General features: G+C 37.3%; 1 protein-coding gene across 1 annotated transcript; it reads right to left on the bottom strand.

Annotated features, from left to right (window-relative positions):
* Nucleotides 1-1,909: 1,909 nt before the first annotated feature.
* On the bottom strand, nt 1,910-9,765 carry MOCS2 (molybdenum cofactor synthesis 2). Its single transcript, XM_045565841.1, has 5 exons — nt 9,625-9,765; nt 6,670-6,797; nt 5,959-6,109; nt 4,912-5,035; nt 1,910-2,502 (listed from the first exon to the last, which is right to left on the bottom strand). Exons 1-5 carry the CDS (start codon nt 9,720-9,722, stop codon nt 2,437-2,439), a joined length of 567 nt encoding a protein of 188 aa, XP_045421797.1. The 5' UTR covers nt 9,723-9,765; the 3' UTR covers nt 1,910-2,436.
* Nucleotides 9,766-23,729: the final 13,964 nt, after the last annotated feature.

Below are 23,729 nucleotides of genomic sequence, written 5' to 3' on the forward strand. Positions count from 1 at the left end.
AACAGTTCACTCACTGACCATCTGCTGTTACTTTCATCCAGAGATGATGAAATTCTTTTTTCATTTTGCACATGTTCAAATACTTGAAGTTTTAATTTCCTACTTCTTGAGTGAACTTATCTAGCAATCACACAAAGTCACAACTTCAAAGTGGCCTTGAAATCTTGTAGGCAATCTGCTTAAAGGCTGATTTTTTTTGGGGGGGGGAGGGCTACTCTTCTAATTATTTGAGCAGCCAAGTTACAGAGATAGAAAGGCTACATGTCAGAGTGATGCTGGCCCCTTAATATCTCAACCACCAGTTAACTCTGCCACTTACTCCTACGAAAGGGAGGATCAATGAAGACCCTATCTAAGTCCAGTGCAATGCACAAAAACTTTCAAGGACATTCCATCCCAGTTCCTGCATGCCTCAGATTAACTCCTTAACCTCTGTTTTGAAAACTTTAAAAATTTAACAGTCTCAGTTCCAAACTTAGAATAAAGCCTATTTAATGAAGTCATATTCTTTAAAAATGTGTTTAAAGAATGTTCTCTTTTTTCAAAACACAATTAGCCTCAATAAAGATCTTCCAAAGAAATATTTGAGTAGAAAAATCTTAAAATCCACATATCTCATAGTAACATTACATATAACAAATATCATACTAACAACGTGTGCAAAATCCTAGGAATGTCTGCAGTGGCCCGGTAACCCCATGATACTGTGCTTTCAGATACAAGATCCAACTTACTGTCCAACACTGAGCCCATTCTCCAGGGCAGCTTGGTGGAAGGCAGAGGGTGGCAAGGAATTGAGAGGGTAAGGCTGAGACCAGACAGGCAAGCCCAACTCAGTAAGAGAAATAGGTGGCAGGGGGTTGTCTGCCTTCCCAATATCCTTCAGGCCTAATCTCTCTGGATGGGCCAAGGAATAGGCACCAAGTAATCATGAGATTCCTAAAGTCAATGTGGCTGTCCTGTAGGTCCCAGCCAGAGGCGGGATGCAGAGTCTTCCCCATGGTATTCAAGACTGGTAGACACAGATCACTGGGTGAGTGCCTGGCACGGAACGGCGTTCAATAAATGTGTTAAATGAGTTCCCTAGGTAAAAACTGTTTTCACTAAATGTAACAAATATAATGACTAGATTTCTTATTTGTCACAGAAACAAACAAAATAAAACCATTCAAGTCTCTAAAAGTACAGTTTTTGTTCTTAATATGCATAATGCAAATTTTGTGATTGCCAACTGCTCAAATTATGCTGATATTTTATTACTTTAAGACCTACATGTGTATACTTGAAATTTGTAAAGAAAGTCGATCTGAAGTATTCTCATCACACATTAAAAAAAGTACTATCTGAGGTAATGGATATGTTAATTAGCTGAATTATGATAATTCACAATGTATATTAAAACACATTATACACCCTAAGTATATAAAATTTTTGTCAAGTATACCTCAAAAAAGATAGAAAAAATTTCAAATAAAACCAATAAGCGACTTATATACTCAAGTCTATCAAGATAGTATAAAGGTTGACCAATCAAAAATTAGATCACTGTTTAGTATAAAAATCTTGCAGAAAATTTAATGACTTCACTAATCATAATGCTGCATATGCAACCAAAAAGACAACTATCTGAAAATGCTTTAATAAATAGCCATGTAAGTTTCCTTATATTAACTTCATTAATATAATTTCCTTAAATGGTTGTGGGTCAAATTTTAATCAACTATGAACTACCACATTGTTAGTTTTACAATTTTATGCTGATTTACATATTGATACAATATTAACAACTAATAAAATACAAAAAGTTTTATAGTAAGATTATAGATTCCAAAATACTGGAAATCTTCATATTTCCTACTTGAAATATTTTAGGTATTATCACTGAATTTAAAAATACAGGAAAAGACTATTTTTAAACTTTTTAAATCATGAGTTTATTTAGTTTATTTTTTAGAATACATAAGTTCTGAAAATCTACAATATCAAGACTGTCTGATAATGACTTTTTACACTTTCCAGTTCTGCCAACATTCCCATAATGCATCACTGATAACAACGCTATCAATGGACTGGGGCCGGGGTGGGGAAGGCTCTAAGACGGTTAAAGTCAATGAGAAGGGTCCATACCTCAATATGAGTTGAGTTACAAGCAGAAATTAAGTCATGGAAGGATATGTCTACCAAAGACATCTTTCCTCACATTTAAATTATCCCATTTCTTCTCTAAAGTCCTTCCTCTATCTCTAGTTCCATAATAACCACTCATTCTACATATCCATTTATTTTGCTTTTTTCTTTCGCGTTTTGTCCCACTGGTATAACATAAGAGACTGTACTTCAGAAAACTAGCTTAATTTGTGGAGAAGAAAAATAAAAATGTGATCAATAATAAAAGTTCAACAAATTTAAGATTTAGTACTCTAAACACATAAGTGGTTAATCGTTGGTTGCCCAAAAGCACTCTTTGTTTCTTTTCCAAGATGATGACTCTTCATACATTTCCTAAAAAACAAAACCATTAGCAGGTAATCAAAATAGATCATGTTAATAAATGAAAATAAAATACATTTGAATAACTCAGACAAATGAATAATATTACATTGTGAGACAAAGTAGCAAACAAAAGAAGCCAAGTTTGCTCATTTCTGCTCATTGCGTCATTTCACAAGGCCCCTGACCCTGTGAAGACATATAACTCTGCACAATAATGCCTTGAAGACAAAACAGGACAGAGCACATGGCTCCCTGCATCTCATCTTGACTCAGCATATTCCTTAAAAGACAAACAACCTTAGTCCTTGTCTTTCCTTAAGAAAACGTCTGATGGAGTCAGTGAGTATACTTCTGTAATCTATAACCAGAGGTGCTCTTACACACAAACCTTGATGTGATTCTGCTTTAGTACAACTTCTGAGCAAGCTTAATGTGATTTTACTCGTACTGAACCCCCACCACCTGTATATAAGCAGTGAGCCGAAACACTACTCTCAAGCAGTCTGACAGAACTGCTCCTGGGCTGGAGGTCCTGGCCTATAGTCCTCAGTAGACATGTGAAAAAACTAACATTAATTCTTTATTACAATTATTAGTTTTTTCTTTAGTCAACAACATCTATTTCAATCTGCTCCTCTTTTAACAATCCAATGAACATGGACTGTATACGGCTCTCAGAACAGAAAAATGAATAGACATGGTCCCTGCACTTAAGGACTCTCAATCCAGTTGCAGAAATGACAGACAAGAAGCTTTAACAAGACAAGGTGCAACAACAGAAGGGAATAAACAATTAATTCCATTTTCAGCCATGACAAGAGACAACATGGGCAAGGTTACATAAGGAAAGATGGAAGGTCTCTAGTTTAAATGTTTCTCAGTATGCTTTTTTAAAGGCAGGTGGGTTATTTCCATTAGCAGTGAAGTTAAGTGATCACCTGCAAAAGTTCTTAAACAGGTGTGAGCTGTTCTGTGAAGCATGAGCCCTACCTATCTGCCGCCCACTTCCCCAGCACAGGCTAGGACTAGAACCAGACTAGAATTTAGATAATTTGTGGAAAGGAGGGAAGAAGAACCTATCACTTTCCTCACTCTCTAGTCAGATTCCATTTCTGCAGAGAGAGGAATCCAAATTCAACTGTCCTCTGAACACCTACCCTTCCTCCAAATCTCCACAGAGAAAAGCAAATAGCGCAGCTAGTCCTCAAAGGACAAGAATATGCCCAACTCTTATCCCTAACCCTTATTTTCTGGGGCTCCCCCTCGTCTCCTTTTTGTTGGCTTAATGATGTCCATTCTTTCCTCCCTGGTATAGAAAGCTATGCCTGCCGTGGCTTGAAGCTCATCTTGGAAATGTTCTTTTCTAGTTCTCCCTCTTCCAAGGCCAAGGCCTGCCTCATATATTCTATCAAAATTGTAGCAGCTTTGTTCATTGCTAAGCAACCATATATCTGAGCTTCACCGAGTTCCCTTTCACATATTCTATCCTCTATCCCAAAGTATTCCCTTGCAACAATTGGTTTCAGGTTTTATTCAGAAAATATGGTCACGAAATTACCAAGGCTCTGGTTCAGAGTCCAGCTTGCTTATCTCTAACACTGACTGAGGCTCCTGTAAAGGAGAGGAGACTCACCCTTTAAAAGCCCTGGCCCTCTGCTCCGGTCTTCTGATCTACTGAGCTGTTCATTAATTCCTCAGCTTTGCTGTCAGCCACAATGCTGTGGACAATTCTAGACGTTGAAGTGTAGTTACACATGTGCAAGCAGGCAACAATCCCACAGTTAGTGTGACTACACCGAGGGAGAAGTTAGGGAGTTGGGCCTTTTCATCCCTTCAGAATGCTCTATTTAGCCAGAGAATTGCTTCCTCTTATTCACTGGTTTGACTTATTGACAGAGAACAAGGTGGAATTGCCTATTAATGTTTTTAAATCCACCTGCTATGCATTTTCTCATAGATGGTGATATCTTACCTTTTTTTCCCCAAAACAGAAGCAGCTCTAGGAAAAAGGCTCTTTTACCTTGAGAAATTTCTACTCTAGCCATTGCCTAAATAGCTAGGCACATTTCCCACTTTCCAAAAGAAAGACCCTCTAATCAAGGGAATTCTAATTCAAAGGAAATGACTTCACATATAAACTACAGGAACAGTACAGCCTAGGAATTCTAACTGTTACCACTTACTGAGACCTACTCTGTGCCATGCATTCTCTGGAGCATGTATTTTTCATGCTTAACAAAAGGGAAGGGAAGTATTACATAAATGCTTTTTTTCACAGATAAAGAAAATAAGGTTCTATAGTCAGAGAAAGCATATAAATACAAATATTGTATGCACTCTTATTCCTCACCCTTTAATCTAAGAATTCCTGAGAAACATCAGGTCCACATGGCAAAATGAGATATTTTCTTAACTCACCTTTTTCCATATGGGCACCTTGGCTTTTAAATTATCAATGGCATAACTCACAGCTTCAAGGGATGCAGCCCTATGGGCTGAGGACACAGCAATGATTATGCTTGCTTCTGACACTGGAACCAAGCTTTAATGAGATGAGGAAAAACATTTACCATCACCTCTGAATCTAGGTGTTAAAGAATCTGCTAGACACATAGAAAAAAATATCCAGTTATACATTCTTATAATTACACTGTAGTTCTATTTTACTTAAACATTCAGTTTAGTTAGAAAACAGTAATTCATTCCAGTAGCACTCAGCAGAGGAGATGCTGAAGCTGATGTTGTGGCCAAATTGTCAACATCTATCCACTAAACATCTATCCACTAAACCCGTTTGACGGGCACTGAGAAGAAAGGGTCCTTTCATTGAATCAGCAAACATCTGACTCAAACACACAAGGCATAGTGCCAAGTAATTAATGCCCAGAGATACAAAGTTATCACCTGACAAGTAAAACACAGAATTTTTAAAAAATCAATAAATATTAGTAGGATTGATAACATTAACCACTAGCAAAACTACTAGTTATTAATAAAATTATAATTATTAACAAAATAATAACTAATAAAATATGATACACATAGGCTCAACTGCTGGCTTCTTTTCAAAGCCAAGAACTCTTCTCTTTCTAGTGGTACAAAAAGGCAAACTAATGACTTTCAAAGGCATTTACATCAAAAAGAATCTATAAGCGATTGTCATACAAACAGAGACTAGACCACAAAACACTCTCAAAAAGGTCTCAAGGCCTTTAGTCCACACTAAGGTCCAGGGCCTGAAAGCTCAGGCACGAATGCGCTTTGTTACAGCACTAGGGGCAACAAGTGCTCTCCCAGCGTTACAACCAACAGGCAGTCCCTAAAGGTACTAAGAGCAGTCCCTACGTCCTCCAACTCTTCCTCTCGTGGGAATATAGAATTCCTAAGAAAGATTCAAGAGTCAGAATTAGTACACAAGATAGACAACAACATATTTAGTTTTTAAATTGATAAAGGAGAGCATACCCAAGTCTGTGGAACACTGCTATGTGTTTCACTGGCCATTTCTGCCGAATTTCACTACAAATCTTTCTGACTTCATTTTCTGCCATAGGTAGATAAGCTTCGTATTCTAAACTAATGACTGTTTTCCCTTCGAAGTTATTTCTTGTAGTCCCTAAAAAAAAGAAAGAAAACAATTAAAGTTTTTCCCTAAAATAGAAATAGCACAATAGAATTAAAAAGGATTATTTTTGAAGAGTGAACAAGTAGCATACCAATTTGTCTAAAAATTACTTTGAAATTTCTAAAAACAAACCTTACTAGGAAAACAAAAGATAATTATCACAAAAATAATATGGAAATAAAATAACAATGATTAAGTAAGCTTACTTAAAACACTCAGATGACAAACCAGGCCATATATTCCTTTTCAAACAGCATTTGATACATAAAAGGAAAATATTTATGTGTCAGGATTATTATTAAGTACACTTTTCCCTCAGTGTTTGGAAAATATAAAATTCTCTCTCCTAACAATGGCCTTTATCCTACTTTTTAAAGATGCCTTGTAATTTAATATGGGTTAATTCAAATCTACCAAAACAAATAAGAACTAAAAAAATTTTCCATATCCCTCAGTATCTAAAAATCCTCTGTAAACACTGAACATGGGAAGCACTTGCTAATTTCTACTATCTTGTGCAATCAATAGATGCTGTGAAAATTTTAACTCACCTACAAACAAGGATACTGCACCACAAAGCGGAGAAATCACCAACTGTGAGACTTCATCTACTGAAAGTTTCTTGGCAGTGAATTTTATTATCTCTTTCGGTTTCTCTTCAACTTCATCCATCTCTCTCCTAGAAATAATATGTTAATAAATCTTAACTCTAGTACCAGGGACAAAACATTCACCTTACAGGGTGTTTCAATTTATATCTTTTCTATGTTATGTGGACCTAAAAGGAAGAGGCTGAGGCACAAAACATGAAGAGTTTACCTAAGCCAAAAGGAGGTCAGCTGCCTGGGACGTTTCTATGTTGCCTTTGGTACAAGCAGGTTTTTAAAGGGAAAGAGAACGAGGAGGGGGCTGATACAAAGTTGTCTGACAGAAATTCCCATTGGTTCAGAGATGACACTAACTGGCTATACATTGTTGAACTACAGGGGATGAGTTGTGATATCCAGTGTATAACATTTTATGGCTGCTGTTCATTCCAGTGTCTCTCTGGGCCTGATAATTTAAACAGGCTCACATTCCTCAGATAAAAAGTTTCTTTTCTCCTCCCATACACCCCCCACAATTAGATGTGTTAGGAGGCATGATTTGACCTGAATGATAAAGAGAAGAGTAAAATGTTAGCAAAACTCAACATATTTACAAATATCACTAATGAATCAGGCATAATATAAAAAAGGAATTCACCATTAATATGATTACTAAACTGTAATCTATCTCATATGACAATGTATTCCGAATTCTGTAATTGCTACTAACATCTCCCATCATGGTACAACTGAGACATTGCCACCTTCATCTACATGCCCACCACCTCTAACTGCTATGTTACCAAGCACCACACCTAGAACTGCCTTGTCCTTTATCCATAAAGGAAAGGGGGAGAGCAGAAGTTATGGTGATTCTACAGGAACTAGGTTCCTTTTATAACCTGGCACAATCCCAGTTAAGTAACTGAGGAAATAAGGGAATGAACTCCATACCTATTTACTGGGTGTTGTGCAAAGCCTTTTGCCATGCATTTCTCATTTAATTCATCAACTATCATATACTCACTTAAGGGCCATTATTACACACTCACTAAGTGCCAGAGACTAAGGCCAGGCAGCAGATATTGACCAGGGAACAAAAGCACAGGCTCCTTTCCTCAAGGTACTTGTATTCAAATGGGAGAACCAAAGCAATAAATAAGAAGTACAAACAGGGGTAAGTTATGGAAATAAACAAGTACTGACTCAGTTTATGGGGGCTGGGGAAGAGACTATTTCAGGTCTCTCTCAGGGGTTAATGTTAGAAACTGAGACCTGAAAGAAGGCAACCATGTAAAGAAACAGGGATCCCAGGAAGAGTGAGTGTGTGGCACATTCTGAGGCTCTGGGGCAAGTAAGAGCAGGATATGCTCCAGAACCTATGAACAAGGGACAGAACAGGACAGACTGAGGCTGGACAGATAGGCAGGACCTTGCAAGCTATGAGAAGCATAATTATAAATTCTTTGAGGTTTTATCTGAACTGAAAGACAAGAAAAAGAAGGTTCAGAGACGTTAAGGACTCACTCAAGGTGCTGAAATTCCAACCAAGGAATCTTAATAAATCCAACGTTCTTTCCCTATCTCTTTCCAACTACTGAAAAGAAAAGCATAATTATTCATATACCACTGGATTCCAGGATTTATCACCTGATGTTCATCCACCTGAGCTGCTTCTACCTCTTTTTCTTGCAATAAGACATAGCCAAACCAAATGCAGTCTATGAGCTACAAACCACACTGAGTTCTCACAACTTCTGGTTTTACAAGACTACTAAAACCTAGCTGGCAAGTTCTAAAATTACATAATATCAATCCTGCCAAACATACTCAAACAACACACAATGTTTCTGAGTAATCTTTCCAATCTTTCCAAAGAACAGCTGTAATCATTACAAACACAGACACCTTTTATGGCAGCCCATCGTTTTCTGAAGGGCAATCTGCTTTACAGATCTATACTTCATTTTTTTGTGGCACTGCTCTCCAGGAGGGTAGGGGAAACAAGCGGGTGAAAGAAATAAACAAGCATCCTTGGCTTATTCCTTTCTTTAATGGAACTAAGTGTTTGCCATTCAGTATGATATTTATTCTTGATTTTGGACAAAAATCCTATCACAAAGTCTGTCATTTCTGACTTACCAAGAGGTAAACCATTTTTTTTTAAATCAGGATGACTATTAATTTCTACATTATTTATTCTTCAGTTGACAATAAATTAAGCCTCATTCGATCTGTCTGTACTTAAGCGTGATCTTTCTAGACTAGACTGAAGAATGTTCTTATACATTATCCTACTCAAATATGGACTAAGTTGTTTAGAAAGAAAAAAAGATGGCGTAGGTCTTAGAGCCACTGCAACATAGCTACAATAATAAAACTGTTCCTTTATACCTGAACAATGGTTAGCTTTCTTTTCAGGCACAGTGATCTTTTGACTATCTAGTTATATAATTTTTCTACATTTCTCTGTGCCCCGGAGAGCTAAAATGTACTATTAGAGAACACATTTGCAAAAAAGTAAACAGAGAGTCCAATAATGAGTTCAAATTAGCTATGTGATCAAAGGCAAGTTTTTTAGCTCCTCTGAATTTGTTTTCCCACATGAAAAATATGGATATTAACACTCCACTGTCTGGTACTGTGCCTGGTACATAATAAGATCTCAATAAGCCATGGTAAATGAACAGAATAAACACATGAAACTGATATTAAACTGCTTACAACAGAGTTGCTGCAGAGAAGGTAGGTAGGTATTCACAAGTCTGTTTGCACCAGTAAAGCGTTGCTACATCAACAACTGCTTGACACAGACACACTTGCAAAGACTATACAAACAAATTAAGCAGCCCACATACAAGTTACCATCTGTATGGCCCTTCTATACAACACTGGTTAAGAAAAACAAATCTCACGTACCTAGATGGTTCAAAAGCACTACCCTCCACTGATGGGGGGGATAATGGCAATTTCGTCTCCTGGTTGAAGCAAGAGGAGCTGATCTCCAAGCTCGACATATTCTTGACGAACAGCAAATATCACCTGATTTCTAATATCAGCCAATCTGAAGGGGAAAAAATATGATTAGAAGTATCAATGCTGTGACAGACCTCAAATCTCTTCAGCTGCAATTAAAGATATTACATAAATATTACTCTATAAGGCAGGCATGGTGGTTCACGCTTATAATCCCAGCACTTTGGGAGGCAGAGGTGGGAAGGTCACTTGAGGCTAGGAGTTTGAGATCAGCATGGGCAACAGAGTGAGACCCATCTCTACAAAAAACTTTAAAAATTAGCTGGTTATGGTGGTGCATGTCTACAGTACTAGCTACTCTGAAGGCTGAGGTGGGAGAATCGCTTAAGCCCAGTAGTACAAGGTTACAGTGAGCTATGATTGCATCACTGTACTCTAGCCTGGGCAACACAGTGAGACCCTATCTCTTAAAAAAAAAAATACTGTATAAAGTATCACCTGCAAAATTTACTAATTAAATTAACTCATATTCTGTGGAAAAATGACATATCCACTGAAGAACATACTTATTCATTGCAAAGAACATATTAAACTGCTAACAACTCCTTGTTAGATGCCGTGTGTCTTGGAAAATTAAACAAACAAACCAAAAACCCACTAGACTGGAGGCAACATTCAAACCAGATCAAAAGAAAAAAAAAATTTCCTAATCGGTACATGGCCTTTCCAGGGGCCTTCTGTCTACATGCACAAGCATACTAAGTATAGCTAGGAAGTTTCCCACAAGACCAGGTATCTCCCTGCAGGTAAAAGTTTCAAAGTAAAGTAGAACAGAGGCTCCACCATGTTTCATTAGTTACGAAGTCACTGTGAGAGCAACTCAAAAGATAGTTTCCTTTTAAACATGCAATGTGGAGTATCTTTTATACAGCACTAGGACTTCCAGGTTAAACATCTATATAGACTTATGGGACACCGCTAATATTCTTAGAACACCATGGAATGAGCCACTTTTATTAACTTGTTCTAAAAAGGCTGAGGTACGAATGACAGCACTAAAGCTATACATTTTTCAAAATCAGAAGAAAAAAAATCAAATAAAGCAAAAACTCAGCAGCATCTAGGATTTGTTGTACCTCATTTTTCTTTTTAATCTTAGAAATTTTTATTCTGAGTTCTAAAGAGAGGGGCAGGAAAAAGAAGTTAAAGCACAGATATTTTTTGATGGGGTCTTACTATGTTGCCAAGGTTGGTCTCTAACTCCTAGGTTCAAGTGATCCTCCCACTTCAGCTCCCTGAGAAGCTGGGATTACAGGCCTATGCCACTGTGCCCAGCTAAAGCACACAGTTTTAACAGAATTTGTAACAAATTCATTTAATGTTATAAAAATGCAGAATATATATTTTCAGTATTTTTTAAGTTATGAAAGAAGATACAGTCATGTCCCTCTGGGAGTATCCCAGCTCACTGTGTTTTTTTCAGTAAAATATCTTTAACCTTCCTTAAGAAATTGTGCATTTCTAAATATGAGAGTTTTAAGTTTTCAGAAGTAGTTCCAGAAAAATACAACTAATGGCCCTTTTGACATTAAACATGGAAATAATAATTAGCCCTTTTACTTTTAACATTTACATATTTTTAAAATATTAAAAAGTGTTAACCATATGCATCCTACAACATTTTAATTACCCACGATGTCGATTTTCTATCTCTTTCCACAGCTGCAGTGCTTTTATTTCTTGTGGCACAAAAATGGTCTCTGAATGAACTCCTGTTATTTCAGCACTTTTTGCAAAATACAATACTTCAACCTGAAGGGAGAAAAAATGCTTTTAATAATAATTCATGGTCCTTTTCTGACTGTCCAGGCTGAGAAGTTACAAGGTTAACTCATTTTCCAAATGTATTACTTTAATTAAAAACAAATTTTATAAGTTAAAGAAAATTAAATTGTCCATAAAAAATTTTCCGTATATCTACAAGTTCAAATTTTGAAAAACTGTTATGTTTTAAGCACAATTCAGACAAATTTCTAGATGCCTTTAGTTTTAAAAACTTAAATATGCCATAATTTAAATCCTAAGTATTTATCTTCTTAGAAAACATCTTAAGCCTGTCTTTAACTGACATAAAATTATAGCACCTTTTATAAACACTTAAGCAGTGAACAAATGTCTGAGTCAAGAGATGAATTACACAAATAAAATAAATGACCAAATCCGCAAAAGACTTGTCTTTCACAATCGTCAAATGACCTTTGATTCTAGTCTACATTACACTGGACCCAGCAGCCGTGGGTTTAGTTATTTAACATACAAAACCTGACAAGTGGGGTTGAAATGCAGGATAAACTGGTATTTCCTAGGACAAACCTGTGCAATCAGCGTGATATGGAAGGGATCCCTTTTTTTCGTTTTTTTGTTTTTCCCAAGGATCATGGCTTGTTGGAATCTAAGGGATCCCACTAAGACAGCCTATCTGCCACTCAGTACAAATTATTCTCTACGAAATAATCACAGGTTTGCAAATAATCAAGGGTTTGTAAATCCATAGGTGAGGCACACTTCTACGTAAGAAATCTTAATTAGGTACATTTCTTTTTAGATTAAAAATTTACCTACGTCAAAACAAATAATCTGAGAATGGGGGCCCAGAAAAGGCGAAGGCGCCTTCACAAGCGAGCCTGTCCTTGATGCTGTGACCCAGAAACCAAGAATCCACCGCGTAGAGGAGATTTTTGTTGAGGCGGCCGGAGCAAAGCCCGGAAACCAGGTGGGGGCGGCCGCGGTGGCCGCTGCAGGCCCGACCCGAAGACACCGCCAGGTGGGTGCGTGTTGGAGGTCGGGGGGACGGTCTGGCTGACCAGGGCCGGGTCCCTGGGGCAACGGGCGGGGCAGTCACGTCCGGGAGGGTCCCGCACCCGCACCCCTTACCTGGCAGTGAGGCACCATCGCGCCCGCGGCCTCTCCACCGAGGTACCACTGCGGAGGCGGAGGCTCCGGGCCGACCCAGAGCGCAGGCGCAGCCTGACGGCGCTCCGCCGCGTCCTGCGCGCACGGAGCATGCGCACAACTAGCTCGGTGCGGCTGTCACCCGCCGACCCCGGCACCCCCACCGCCATCCCTCTACCCACCCTCGCCCCGCTCCGGCTGCTCCCACTCTGGACAGCTCCGCGAAAAGATTAGTTTTCACCCGCAGTTGGGTCGTGGTGGCGAGAGTGAGCAATAAATGTGGAAATGGAAAAAAAGCTGACCATACATGCTCCTCACTCCGGGAGGAAGGTCGGGGGGCTGGAGAGCAGACCCCGGACTCCCCCGAAACTTCACCTCCGTTACAGAGACGTAGCTAATAACTTGCTCACCTAATTTAGGCTTCTCTTTGACACTTTTATCGATCCCGTCATCCGGTATATGATTAGCGTTCCTTGAAAACTTACAACACCGCCCTGGCAGAACATTCGAGCTCTATCAGAGTGACACTTTCCCTCTTCACTAGCTGCGCAGTAACGTGTCCGCACACTGCGCATCCAACATGCCCGACTTCTCGCCAACAAGAACTGTGGGCTTTAAATTGCTTGCGCAGTTACGTGGGTATGTGAGGCACCCCTTGGAGCTAACATTAGTGGTAACTCCCTGTACTAAGTGTAATACTGGGGATGTATGTTACATTTCATGCATGAAGGGGAAAAGTGGCTGGGTCACCTGAGGAGTGTGCTCCAGGAACTCTCACCAAGGGGACGCGTGAGCTAAAGCTGCTAGAACAGTAACAGCAAACGACAGAGCGGGGGTAGGAGGGAGGGAGTTTCTCTTGCCTGTACCAAGCCACAGGGATATAAAGCAGCACAGTGAGTTCACAGAAGGACAAATAGTTGGCAAGGTGGACGTGCCCTCTGCAAAGACATGATGAGAAGTGAGGCTGGAGATACCGGGTAGAAGCCCTTGGCAGGAAAAAATGGCAAGGACTGAATAACACCAACATATTCTGGTAAAGTTGCTAAACATCAAGGATGAAAAATTATATTCACATCTAGGCATAAAAACAAGGGAATGATGACAGTGGCTTTGGATGCCTAGGTGGTATCTGAGGCCAGAAGATGGTGATGTACAGTATCTAAACAAAACTGAGAACAAAAGCATGACTCAAAATGTTATGTAGAGCCAAACTGATGTTTCTAAAGGCCAGAGCGTGATATTCCTAAACCTGCAAAAACTGAAAAAATGCGATTCCCATGAACCCTTCTTTAAAAATTCTTCTTGGGCAAAAAAATGCACTCAGTCAAGACAGTAATCAGTATAATTAACTCAGTAATAAAGACATCAATGGTAAAAACAAAAATCTAAAGAAAAAACACTGGCAGTAGATTTTAACCCATTCAAACAAAACAAAGACATCAATTGTGCTATTATGGTTATAGAATAAAATGTAAATGACATTAATATATTAAATAATAATTATCCAAAGTTGGAACATGTAGTTACAAAGTATTAATTCAAGTTTCTTAATATTTTTCATAATCTTGTTTCTTTACTTTCAAGCAATCTTTTAGGAGCAATTATTTTTTATGAAATAATAATTATAAATCTAATAATTTATAATTGTCAGTTTCACTTCAGTTATTTTTTTTGTTGATAAATGAACTAATTTAGCTAAAAAATAAAATATTTATCTGGCTAATAGGTTAATAATACTGCTTTGTTTTCATTTGCATTTTCTAATTATTAGTGAGATGAATCATTTTGTGTTTTTATTACCCATTTGTACTTTTCTGTGAAATTTCTGTTTGTGTCTTTTACTTATTACACAGTAGATATGAAACAATTATTTTTAAAAAATGTAGCCCTACCTATAAATAGTGGGTAGTCAAGAAAAACTAATACCAGAAAAAACCCAGCTTATTCCAAAGACTTTGATTTTCTTTTTGTTGTGAGTTTATTAATTAAATCAGTGAATGATCAGAATGGAATATAGTAAATCATTTTAGGAACCAACAAAACTTTAAGAACAATATGTGCATTTCACTTAAGCTGAAATTTATGATAAAAACATAGCTGTAATCATCATTTTTCCAGTTATTTTTAGCATAAGGAACTCCATTTGGTTAAAATGAAAAGTAAGTCAAGGCAAAAACACTTCCCTTTTATTTTTAAATTGAAAAAAGATGAGATTCTGTGAGACGAGACATATAGGAACATCTCAGGCCTTCACAGAAGGCTCTGTTAAAAGATCAGAAAAGGCCAGGTGTGATAGCTCACGTCCTCATGTCGGTGATCCCAGCACTCCGGGAAGTTGAGGTGTGGAGGAATATTTGAGGCCAGGAGTTCAAGAGCAGCCTGAGTAACATAGTAAGCACCTCCGCCCGCCACCCCCCCCTACCCCCGCCCAGCATCTCTAAAAAAATATTTAAAAATTGGGCCTGGTGGTGTGTTCCTATAGTCCTAGCTACTCAGGAAGTTGAAGCAGGAGGATCACTTGAGTCCAAGAATTTGAGGCTGCAGTGAGGTATGATTATCCCATCATATTCCAGCCTGGGATGACAGAACAAGACCCCAGATAATTTTGCTTATTGTAACAAATTATCAAAAATATTCATTCCTTTTCCTGAAAAATAATTTTTTTCCCAGAAATACCTGGCAGAATCAAAGTTCATTGTTAGATTGTCTGTCAATCGTTTCACAAGTAGGTCACATTTTTTTGTTTTGGTTTTTTCATACACAATTAAAATAATACAATTAAATACTTGTCACCATTAGTTCTGTTTTTTCATGTTACAGTTTAGCCTCTAATTGAACTGTGCCTAAACTTATCTAAAATACAGCCTATCCATTCATTTACGCAGCTGTTTAAAATCTAAATATTTTATATGATCTTACCAAAATTTTTAAACATACCCTATTTCCATGTCTGTCCAAATATTTTCTGCCTCATTTTTGGCTACTAAATAGCATCTAGTCCTAGGTATCCAGCAGCCCATTATCAGGAACTCTTTCTGAAATGCTACTTAATGTCAGTTACTTTGCTTAAGAAATTTGAATCTTATAATAATATGCTGTGTTTAAAAATATAGGAAATAGGTTTTCAAATCTCAGTCCACGTGAGCCCTTTTATTTTAAATTGTAGCAGAATTTTTAAACAGTGAACATATCTCTGTCTGAAGAAGTCTTGACCTTGTGGTGTGAGATCTGTAGACGTTGGACTAATGTCTTTAAGGTATATTTGGTGGTAAACTCATTAAAATATAGGTGATGCAATAGTTATTTTTTTAAAGATTAGTGCTACATAAATCCATCTGGAATTACTCATTTTAACAGATCACCCAGAATTTCAAGCACCTTTCTATAAAAATGACTTGTAAAGACATAGAGTATAGCATGCTACTAATAAACAGCCCAGTGGAGTGCCTTGCACCTTGTAAATGTACAAAATATTGTTGAATCAGTTTTATAATTGAATGAGGTAATTTAAAAATATCTCATCCTTGTAATTTTATTCATTGGTCATTTTAAATAAAAACAAAACCCAGCATAAACTATATTTACTGTATTTGTTAATTTATTCAAGGAAATTTAGGTCAAAACAAGCACACCCCCTTGTGGTTAGTTATTCCAATTGCAAATCTTCACCTTAAAATGAAAGAAGGTAGCTAAAAAAGAGTTTTGCAAATGTGTTCTTCACTGATCATTTTATAAAACCAATATATACAATCTCCTAATTTCAGATGGCAGAAGAAAGCCGGATCTTGAAACTTTATTTCTGTGAAATCTAAGATATGCACAAAAAATAGATTTAAAAAAGAGAAAAATACACCACACAGAAGTTGTTAGCCAATGAAAACCAAAGCTCTTTTAAGCAGCATGGTGTGGGCTCTAGAAAACTCCTAACACTGGCATTTTTAGAAGCATTAAGAAGGAGAGCTGAGGAAAACAAAAATCTGAAAAACCTCACTAAAGGGGAGTTGGTGAAGCAGAAATGTCCATAGAAATAGAAATAAAGAAGGGAAGATCTGAGTCACTTGCAGGTGAGGGGGAAGGTTGAGCACAGAGCCCGTGGTGGATAGCCCAGGTAACGTCTTTCTTAGTCTTAAAGGTGCTCAGTAAAGAAGCCAAACCCACCTTTCATACATCTTTCGGCTCTTTGGCCATGGAAATGATTGATGCCTAAGTACAGGGCAAGAGCACAAATTGGGTTACCTCTCCTTAAAAGTAGCAAAAGTTCCAGAGGTCCAAATTGACCTAGGGATTGAGGATGAACTGAAGCTCAAGTTCATCCCTGGTCTCAAAGAGGGTATGCCTGCCATTATGAAGTATTATGGACTGCATGTCTCTGTCCTCCCAAAATTCGTAGGTTGAAATCCTAACCCCCAAGCTGATGGTATTTGAAGGTGGGAATTGGGAGGTAATTAGGTCATAAGGGTGGAGGCTCCATGAATGAAATTAGTGCTTTTATAAGTGGGACCCCAGAGAGCCTGCTCACATTCTTCGTCATGGGAGGAGACAGCAAGAAGCTGTCAGTCTGCATCCCAGAAGAGCCCTCACCAGAACCTCACCATGCTGGCACCCCAATCTCAGAATTCTAGCCTCCAGAACTGTAAGAAATAAATTTCTGTTGTTTATAAGCCTGAGTCTACCGTACTTTGTTATGGCAGCCTGAACTGACTAAGACACTAAGTGAACCCAGAACAAAAGACCTTTAATGAGACTTCAAATGAGAAACAGCCCAGTTTGGCTAACCGAGGATCTTCTCTAATTCTATTCTCACCCTACCCCATGCCCTCGGGCTACAGATAATTTTTCCTTCCCTGTACTTCAGGGGTCAGCACAGTGTTCTGTAAAGGGGCCAGACTATAAATATTTAGACTTCCCAAGCCTTGTGATCTCCGTCACAGCTACTTAACTCTGCCCTTGCAGCACAAAAACAGCCAGAGGCAATACGCAAAGGAGTGAGTGTGACTTTGTTTCAGTAAAATTATTTACAAAAAGGGGAGCTGGGCCAGTTTGTTCCACAGGCCATATTTGCTAACCCTTGCAGTATAGCTTATAAAGTAAGGGAAAGAGAAGAGGAGTAAGACAGAATCTAGCCATGTTATAATCAGCATAGCTAGGTTTAGACAAATCTTTCCTTATTAAGTTTCAGTACAATTAGAAACAAACAGAAAAAAATATATAAACCAGTGTAAGGAGGGAAATATTTATTCCAGCCAAAAATAAATAAATAAAACTAATATGAAAAAAAAAGTGTGCAATGATAGATGAAAAAATAAGTAATACTAGAAAGCAAATCCCCTCCCAAAGGGAAAATCTCCCAGGGTGCTTATACTATGAGAAAGTTTACAAGAACACAGATTTGTATCAGAAGACTTCAAGAATAAGATAAAACCACAAAATAGAAATAAAAGGTTATAAGGAAATATTAGGGACTAACATAATACCATTACAGAATAAATAATAAATAAATAAGAAAGAGGAAACATATAACAAGCAGCAGACTCAATTATTGCTCTAGAGTAGCACTGTCCAGGAGAACTTTCTGCAGTGACTGGAATGTTCTATAACTGCCATCCAATACAGTAGCCCCAAGTGTCCACTGAACACTGGAAGTGCGATTAATGCAGTCAAGCGGTTGAACTTTAAGTTTTTTGTAAATTTTTAATTGATTTAAATTTCAACAGCCACGCATGGCTAGTGGCTGTTTATTGAACTTCAGGTCTGAAGGAAACACTGGAGACAATTACAATGAACACAGAGAAAAAGAAAAGAGGTTAACCAATTACAGATAGCATAATAAAGGTAGAGTAGAAATAAAGACCAAAGAGTATGAAGATAATCTGTGTCCCTGAATAGAAATAAACAAATGGAATAGGACATGAATTTTAAGTTGTAGTAAATGATAACTTTCTCAAACAAGGGAGGAGTTTACACTATGGTTTCAAAGAACACTGTGTATTCCAATAAATTCTAGAAACAGCATAGTGAACAGTGCAATATTTACTGGTCTTTATTGAGTTTTAAGGATAAAATTTCTTTAGTTATCCAGGAGGAATAAAAAATGTTACACGTGGAAGAAAATTGAGCTACTTTGTGATTTCTTCACAGTAACATTTAGCACCAGAACACATAGAAATTGTCTACAAAGTGCTCAGGCAAAGAAACCGAGCCTAAAATATATTATATTCAGACATATTGTCATCAACTATAAAGACAACAGGCAAATATGAAATAATTTGAGAAATTTAGTAAACAGAACCATCTTACAAAACCTTCCTCATAATAGAATCTAATCAAACTGGAAATGAAATGAAAGGCATGGGGGCGGGGAACAATGGCAAACACTGAATTCATTTAAATATGCAATCAAATTTAAACAAGCATGGAAACTATGGTTATAGAATATAAATATATTTTAACTGAAGAGGTAAATATTACAGCATACTAAATTATCTTAGGCCTGGTCCCCAGAAGTACAACCTGAAATGAGTAAACAAAGTAACTGATTAAGGAAATGCTCCTAAGAAACATTGGTAAGGAAGTGGGAAAGGTGGATAAGGGAGGGGGAAGGCAAACAAGTATTCCAAGGTGCAATTTCAGACAAAACTCCAGCACAGCGTAGATGAGGATTTCTGATTAAACATGGCAGGTTGAGCACATGTTTACCTCCTCTTCCTCTGAAAAATTATGTTAAAAGGCATCAACCCACAGGATAAAGAAAAATGTTGGAAACCAGAGAGTAGATGGTACAGTTCCAGTTCCGGTCATGATGGAGTAGATGGATTTAGGCTTACCTTCTCACAAAAAATATAAAAAGATGTATTAAACAACTGTGTGCGGGCACCACAGAGTGAGGGCTAAGGTACTTGAGAGAAGGAAAATACAGGTGGTGGACCTCACATCGATTCCTTTGAGGGCATTTTCTAAACTCTGGCACAAGGAACTCAATCAAGCTCAATAAGACAGCAGGAAGGTTGAAAATAAAAGATGGAAAGAGATAAATGGTGCAAGTACTAACTAAAAGAAAGCTGATGTCACTATACTCACATAGATCAAAATAGATTCTAAGGCAAGCAGTGTTATAAGAGATAAAGAGTGATCTTGTATAACAGTAAAAGGATCAATTCCAGAGGAAGATATTAGTATGTACCATATAATATGGCTTCAAAATATATAAAGTAAATGTTGACAGAACTAAAAGCAAAGATGGACAAACCCACAATCATAGTTGGGGACTTTAATACATGTCTATCAGTAATTGATAGCAAAACAAGCAAACATCAGTAAGCATATAGAACAGATGTATAGCAATTCACTAATTTGACCTCATTGACACATAGAATACTATATCCAACAACTGCATATTCTAAGCTGACAGTTTTTTCTTTTTTTTTTTTTTTTGTTTTTTTTGTTTTTTTTTTTTTTGAGACAGAGTCTCACTTTGTTGCTAAGCTGACAGTTTTTTCTTTAGGTATTTTAAAAATGTTGCTCCACTGCATTTTAGTTTCCATTGTCTTTTCTGTTACCTTATCTTTGTTCCTTTATACATACCTCCATATAATGTGTCTTTTTATCCCCCTCCAAATCTGTGTTTTAAAGTTTTCTCTTTATCACTTGTTTAAACAATTTGGATATGATATGACTTCATGTAGTTTTTATGATTCTTGTGCTTGGGGTTCATGGAGCTTCACAAATCAGTGAGTTTATAATTTTATTTAAATTTGGATAATTTTCCAATTTAAATTTGGATTATTTCTTCAAATAATTTCTCTCTTCTTTGTCCCTCCATCTCCTGTGAGAACTAAAATGATACAAATATTAGTCCACTTGAAGTTCTCCCTTAGCTCACCGGTGCTCTGTTCACATGTTTTCCTAGTCTCTTTTTCTTTCTGTGTTTCATTTTAAATATTAAATAGATTCTATTGCCATGTCTTCAAGTTCACTAATCTTTTCTTCCGCATTTTCTAATTTACCATTAATACCACCCAGTGTATTTTTTCATTTCAGACATTTTACTTTTTACCCCTAAAAACCTACTTTGAGTCTTTTAAAAAATATCTCCCATTTCTTGTCCATGAATTCTGTCACCTGAGTCATTTCTGGGTCAATTTGACTGGCTAGTTTTCTCCTCATTATGGGTCATATTTTTCTGCCTCTATGCAAGTCTGATAATTTTTGACTAGATGCCAGATACCATGAAATTTATTTTGTTGGGTGAGGTACATATTTTTGTATGTCTACAAATGTTCTTGAGCTTTGTTCCGAAACAGGTTATGTTATTTGAAAACATTTTAACTCTTGGGATTTACTTTTAAGTTTTGTTAAGCAAGACCAAGCCAGTGTTTAGTCTAGGGTTAATTTTCCTTGCCACTGAGGCAAAATTCTTCTGAGAACTCTACCCAATGCCTTATGAATTATGAGGTTTTCCAGTCAGCTGGTGAAAACAGAAACTAATCCTGGACCTGTGAGTTTTGTAGATTTTTTTCCCCCTGATTAATTATAGTGTCCACCTCATTTGTTTCCTATCTCTCAGGAGTCACTGTTCTTCAATGCCTGATGTTCAGTGTTCTGAAAACGGTTGTTTCATACGTTTTGTCCTTTGTCCAGTTTTTTAATGGTTTCAATTGGAAGGGTAAATCTGGTCCATGTTACTCTATCTTGACCAGAACGACAGGCTTTTTCCACAGTGTTAGGGACTAAAAGCCAAAGAGATACATTCCAATTTGTTTCTTAGGGCATAGAACCCTGGCTACCTGGAGTTCTGTGCATACAGAGAAGTTAGTGGCTGGGAATTTAAGGTCAACTTTTCTAGAGATAGAGCTTAAGACTCCTGTTTTTAGCTCTGCATTCTCTCTCCCACACACTGGGCTTTACTTCCAGCCCCAGGTTTCTGAGGCCTAATCAGAACCTCCTCAATAGTATCCTTCCGCTCAAACACTCTAGACTATGTTATAGCTCCTCCATCCCATTCCTTCAGCTTGTCTTCCTTTCCCAGGTATTCGCTGTTACCTATTGATTCTTTCTCTCTCCCCTACACTCTCTTTCTTTTTTCTGTTTTTTTCTCTCTCATTGTGAAAGTATCCTGCTGGAATTTCTTCACTTTTATTTAAATTAGCATGTGGTCAGTCTGCCATATTATCCACAAAACCTCACCTTCACATTTTTTTTTTTAGTTTTACAGCCTTTAGTTAAATCATCTTTATATTTTTAATACTGGTCAATTCTCTTAGCACCTTATATATTCATTTTTACTCAGGGAATCAATCAAATCATTAGGTAGAGTTCTAAAGAAAGCAAAGCGATCTAATGCTTATTTAAAATTATTCATGTACAGACTTCCTCACATTTCATTTAGTTTCAAGAGTCCATTTTATCATTTTTTTGTCCACATTAATTTCTGATCACAAGAATTAAAATATAGGGCTATTGTCTTTTATGCACATTTGAATTACATATACTTGAATTCAACGAATTAAAAACAGTAATGAAGTCTAATTTTGTGTAATATTTGAAAAAATTATAATCAAAGTCAATTAATTAAGAATAATTAATGAAATTATCAAAATAAATTATTTAAAAATTAATGAGAAATTGCTACCATGAGAACTGGCTGTCTGAGTGCATGCTATTTTTGCTCTTGCCACTTGGTGGCACCACTTCAGGTAAAAATTACAAATACTATCCTTCAGTAGAATTTGTCTTAAATTACAAATCCTTTGAACGCTACTAGGTCTTCAGAAATGAATCCCTAGCATAATCTGTGATTACCCAGTTTACAGACCTGGCCACTATCACAGCTGTCTTTGAACTGTGGAAGAGTTAGGGCTCAACTATTAATGTTTTCCATGGATCCCTCGCTGTGGGGACTAGGAGCTGCTGTTTCCCAAAATGTTTGCTGTCAGAAGATTTCAGAGATGTCCCTAATGCAAAGGTAAGGGAGGTAAAAGTTACTGTGCTCCATTCACACAGATTTTTTATTCTAAGTTAGCTAAGTGCACTTACTGTGTGAATCCAAATATTGAGAGATTAAAATGTGCTCCAATCAATAATCAAAGATTATTAGGGAAAATATTATAAAATAGTAGGGACGATGGAGATACAGCCCTCTGATTCATGAGGTGAGGCTATCATGGATTAATAGTAAACACTAATTATTTAGTGTGTGTATCCCGCCACCGCCTATTAAGGCCTTAAACATCAAGGACCCTTTCTGGCCGTGACCCCACCTTTATTCTGCTTTTTCCTTTTAATAAGAAAAGCTATCATTTTTTGAGAGCCTTCTGTGTGCCAAATACCATACTCTGTGCTTCTAATTTTTTTATGTCATTTAATTCTTATAACAACAATGTGAGGTAAGTATAATCATTCTTATTTTACAGACATAGGAGGCTCAGACACTTAACTAGTGTCATTCATTTAGCAAGAAACAGAGCCAGGGTTTGAACTCAGGTCCTTTGTGTCCCCAAACCCACACATTGTCCTTCATCCCAGGATGCTTCCATGTTTCCCTTGAGTATGTGCACCTGTACCTTCTACGTTGCACCATTTCCGTATCTGAATTGACATCCCACCCTTAATTATACCTGACAATTTTCTGCTAGAGACAATCTATATACTCATTGGTTCTTTATAGCCATTTAAAAACAATGGTGAAAGAGCCTCATATCTTTATTATGGTCCAGTGCCTTGATTAATGTGCACTTTGAAAGGCTCCTTAAAAGGTCTGAGGGTTTATTTGAAAGAGTAATTCCAGAGGAAGGTACAGACCAATGCTGTGAGGACTAGATTCAAATCTTCATGGCCATTTTAGGACTAAAGAGAAGCAACTTAAGTGATTAGTTCAGTCAGTGGGGCTGGCCATCACATTAAATAGAACTTTAGAATTTCAGGTGGGAAGGGACCATGAAGGTTATTGGGCCCAGATAACTAAGTGAACTTGAACACATTCTGTCACGTGCCTGCTAAGCAGTTGACCAGCCTCTCTCTGATTACCTTCAATACCAGCGAATTCTGAAGCCCAAGAATTACCTTCAGTCTGACTGTTCTTTACATACTGACATACAGCA

Source organism: Lemur catta, chromosome 12 (genome assembly GCF_020740605.2).
Source record: "Lemur catta isolate mLemCat1 chromosome 12, mLemCat1.pri, whole genome shotgun sequence".
Lineage (NCBI taxonomy): Eukaryota > Metazoa > Chordata > Mammalia > Primates > Lemuridae > Lemur > Lemur catta.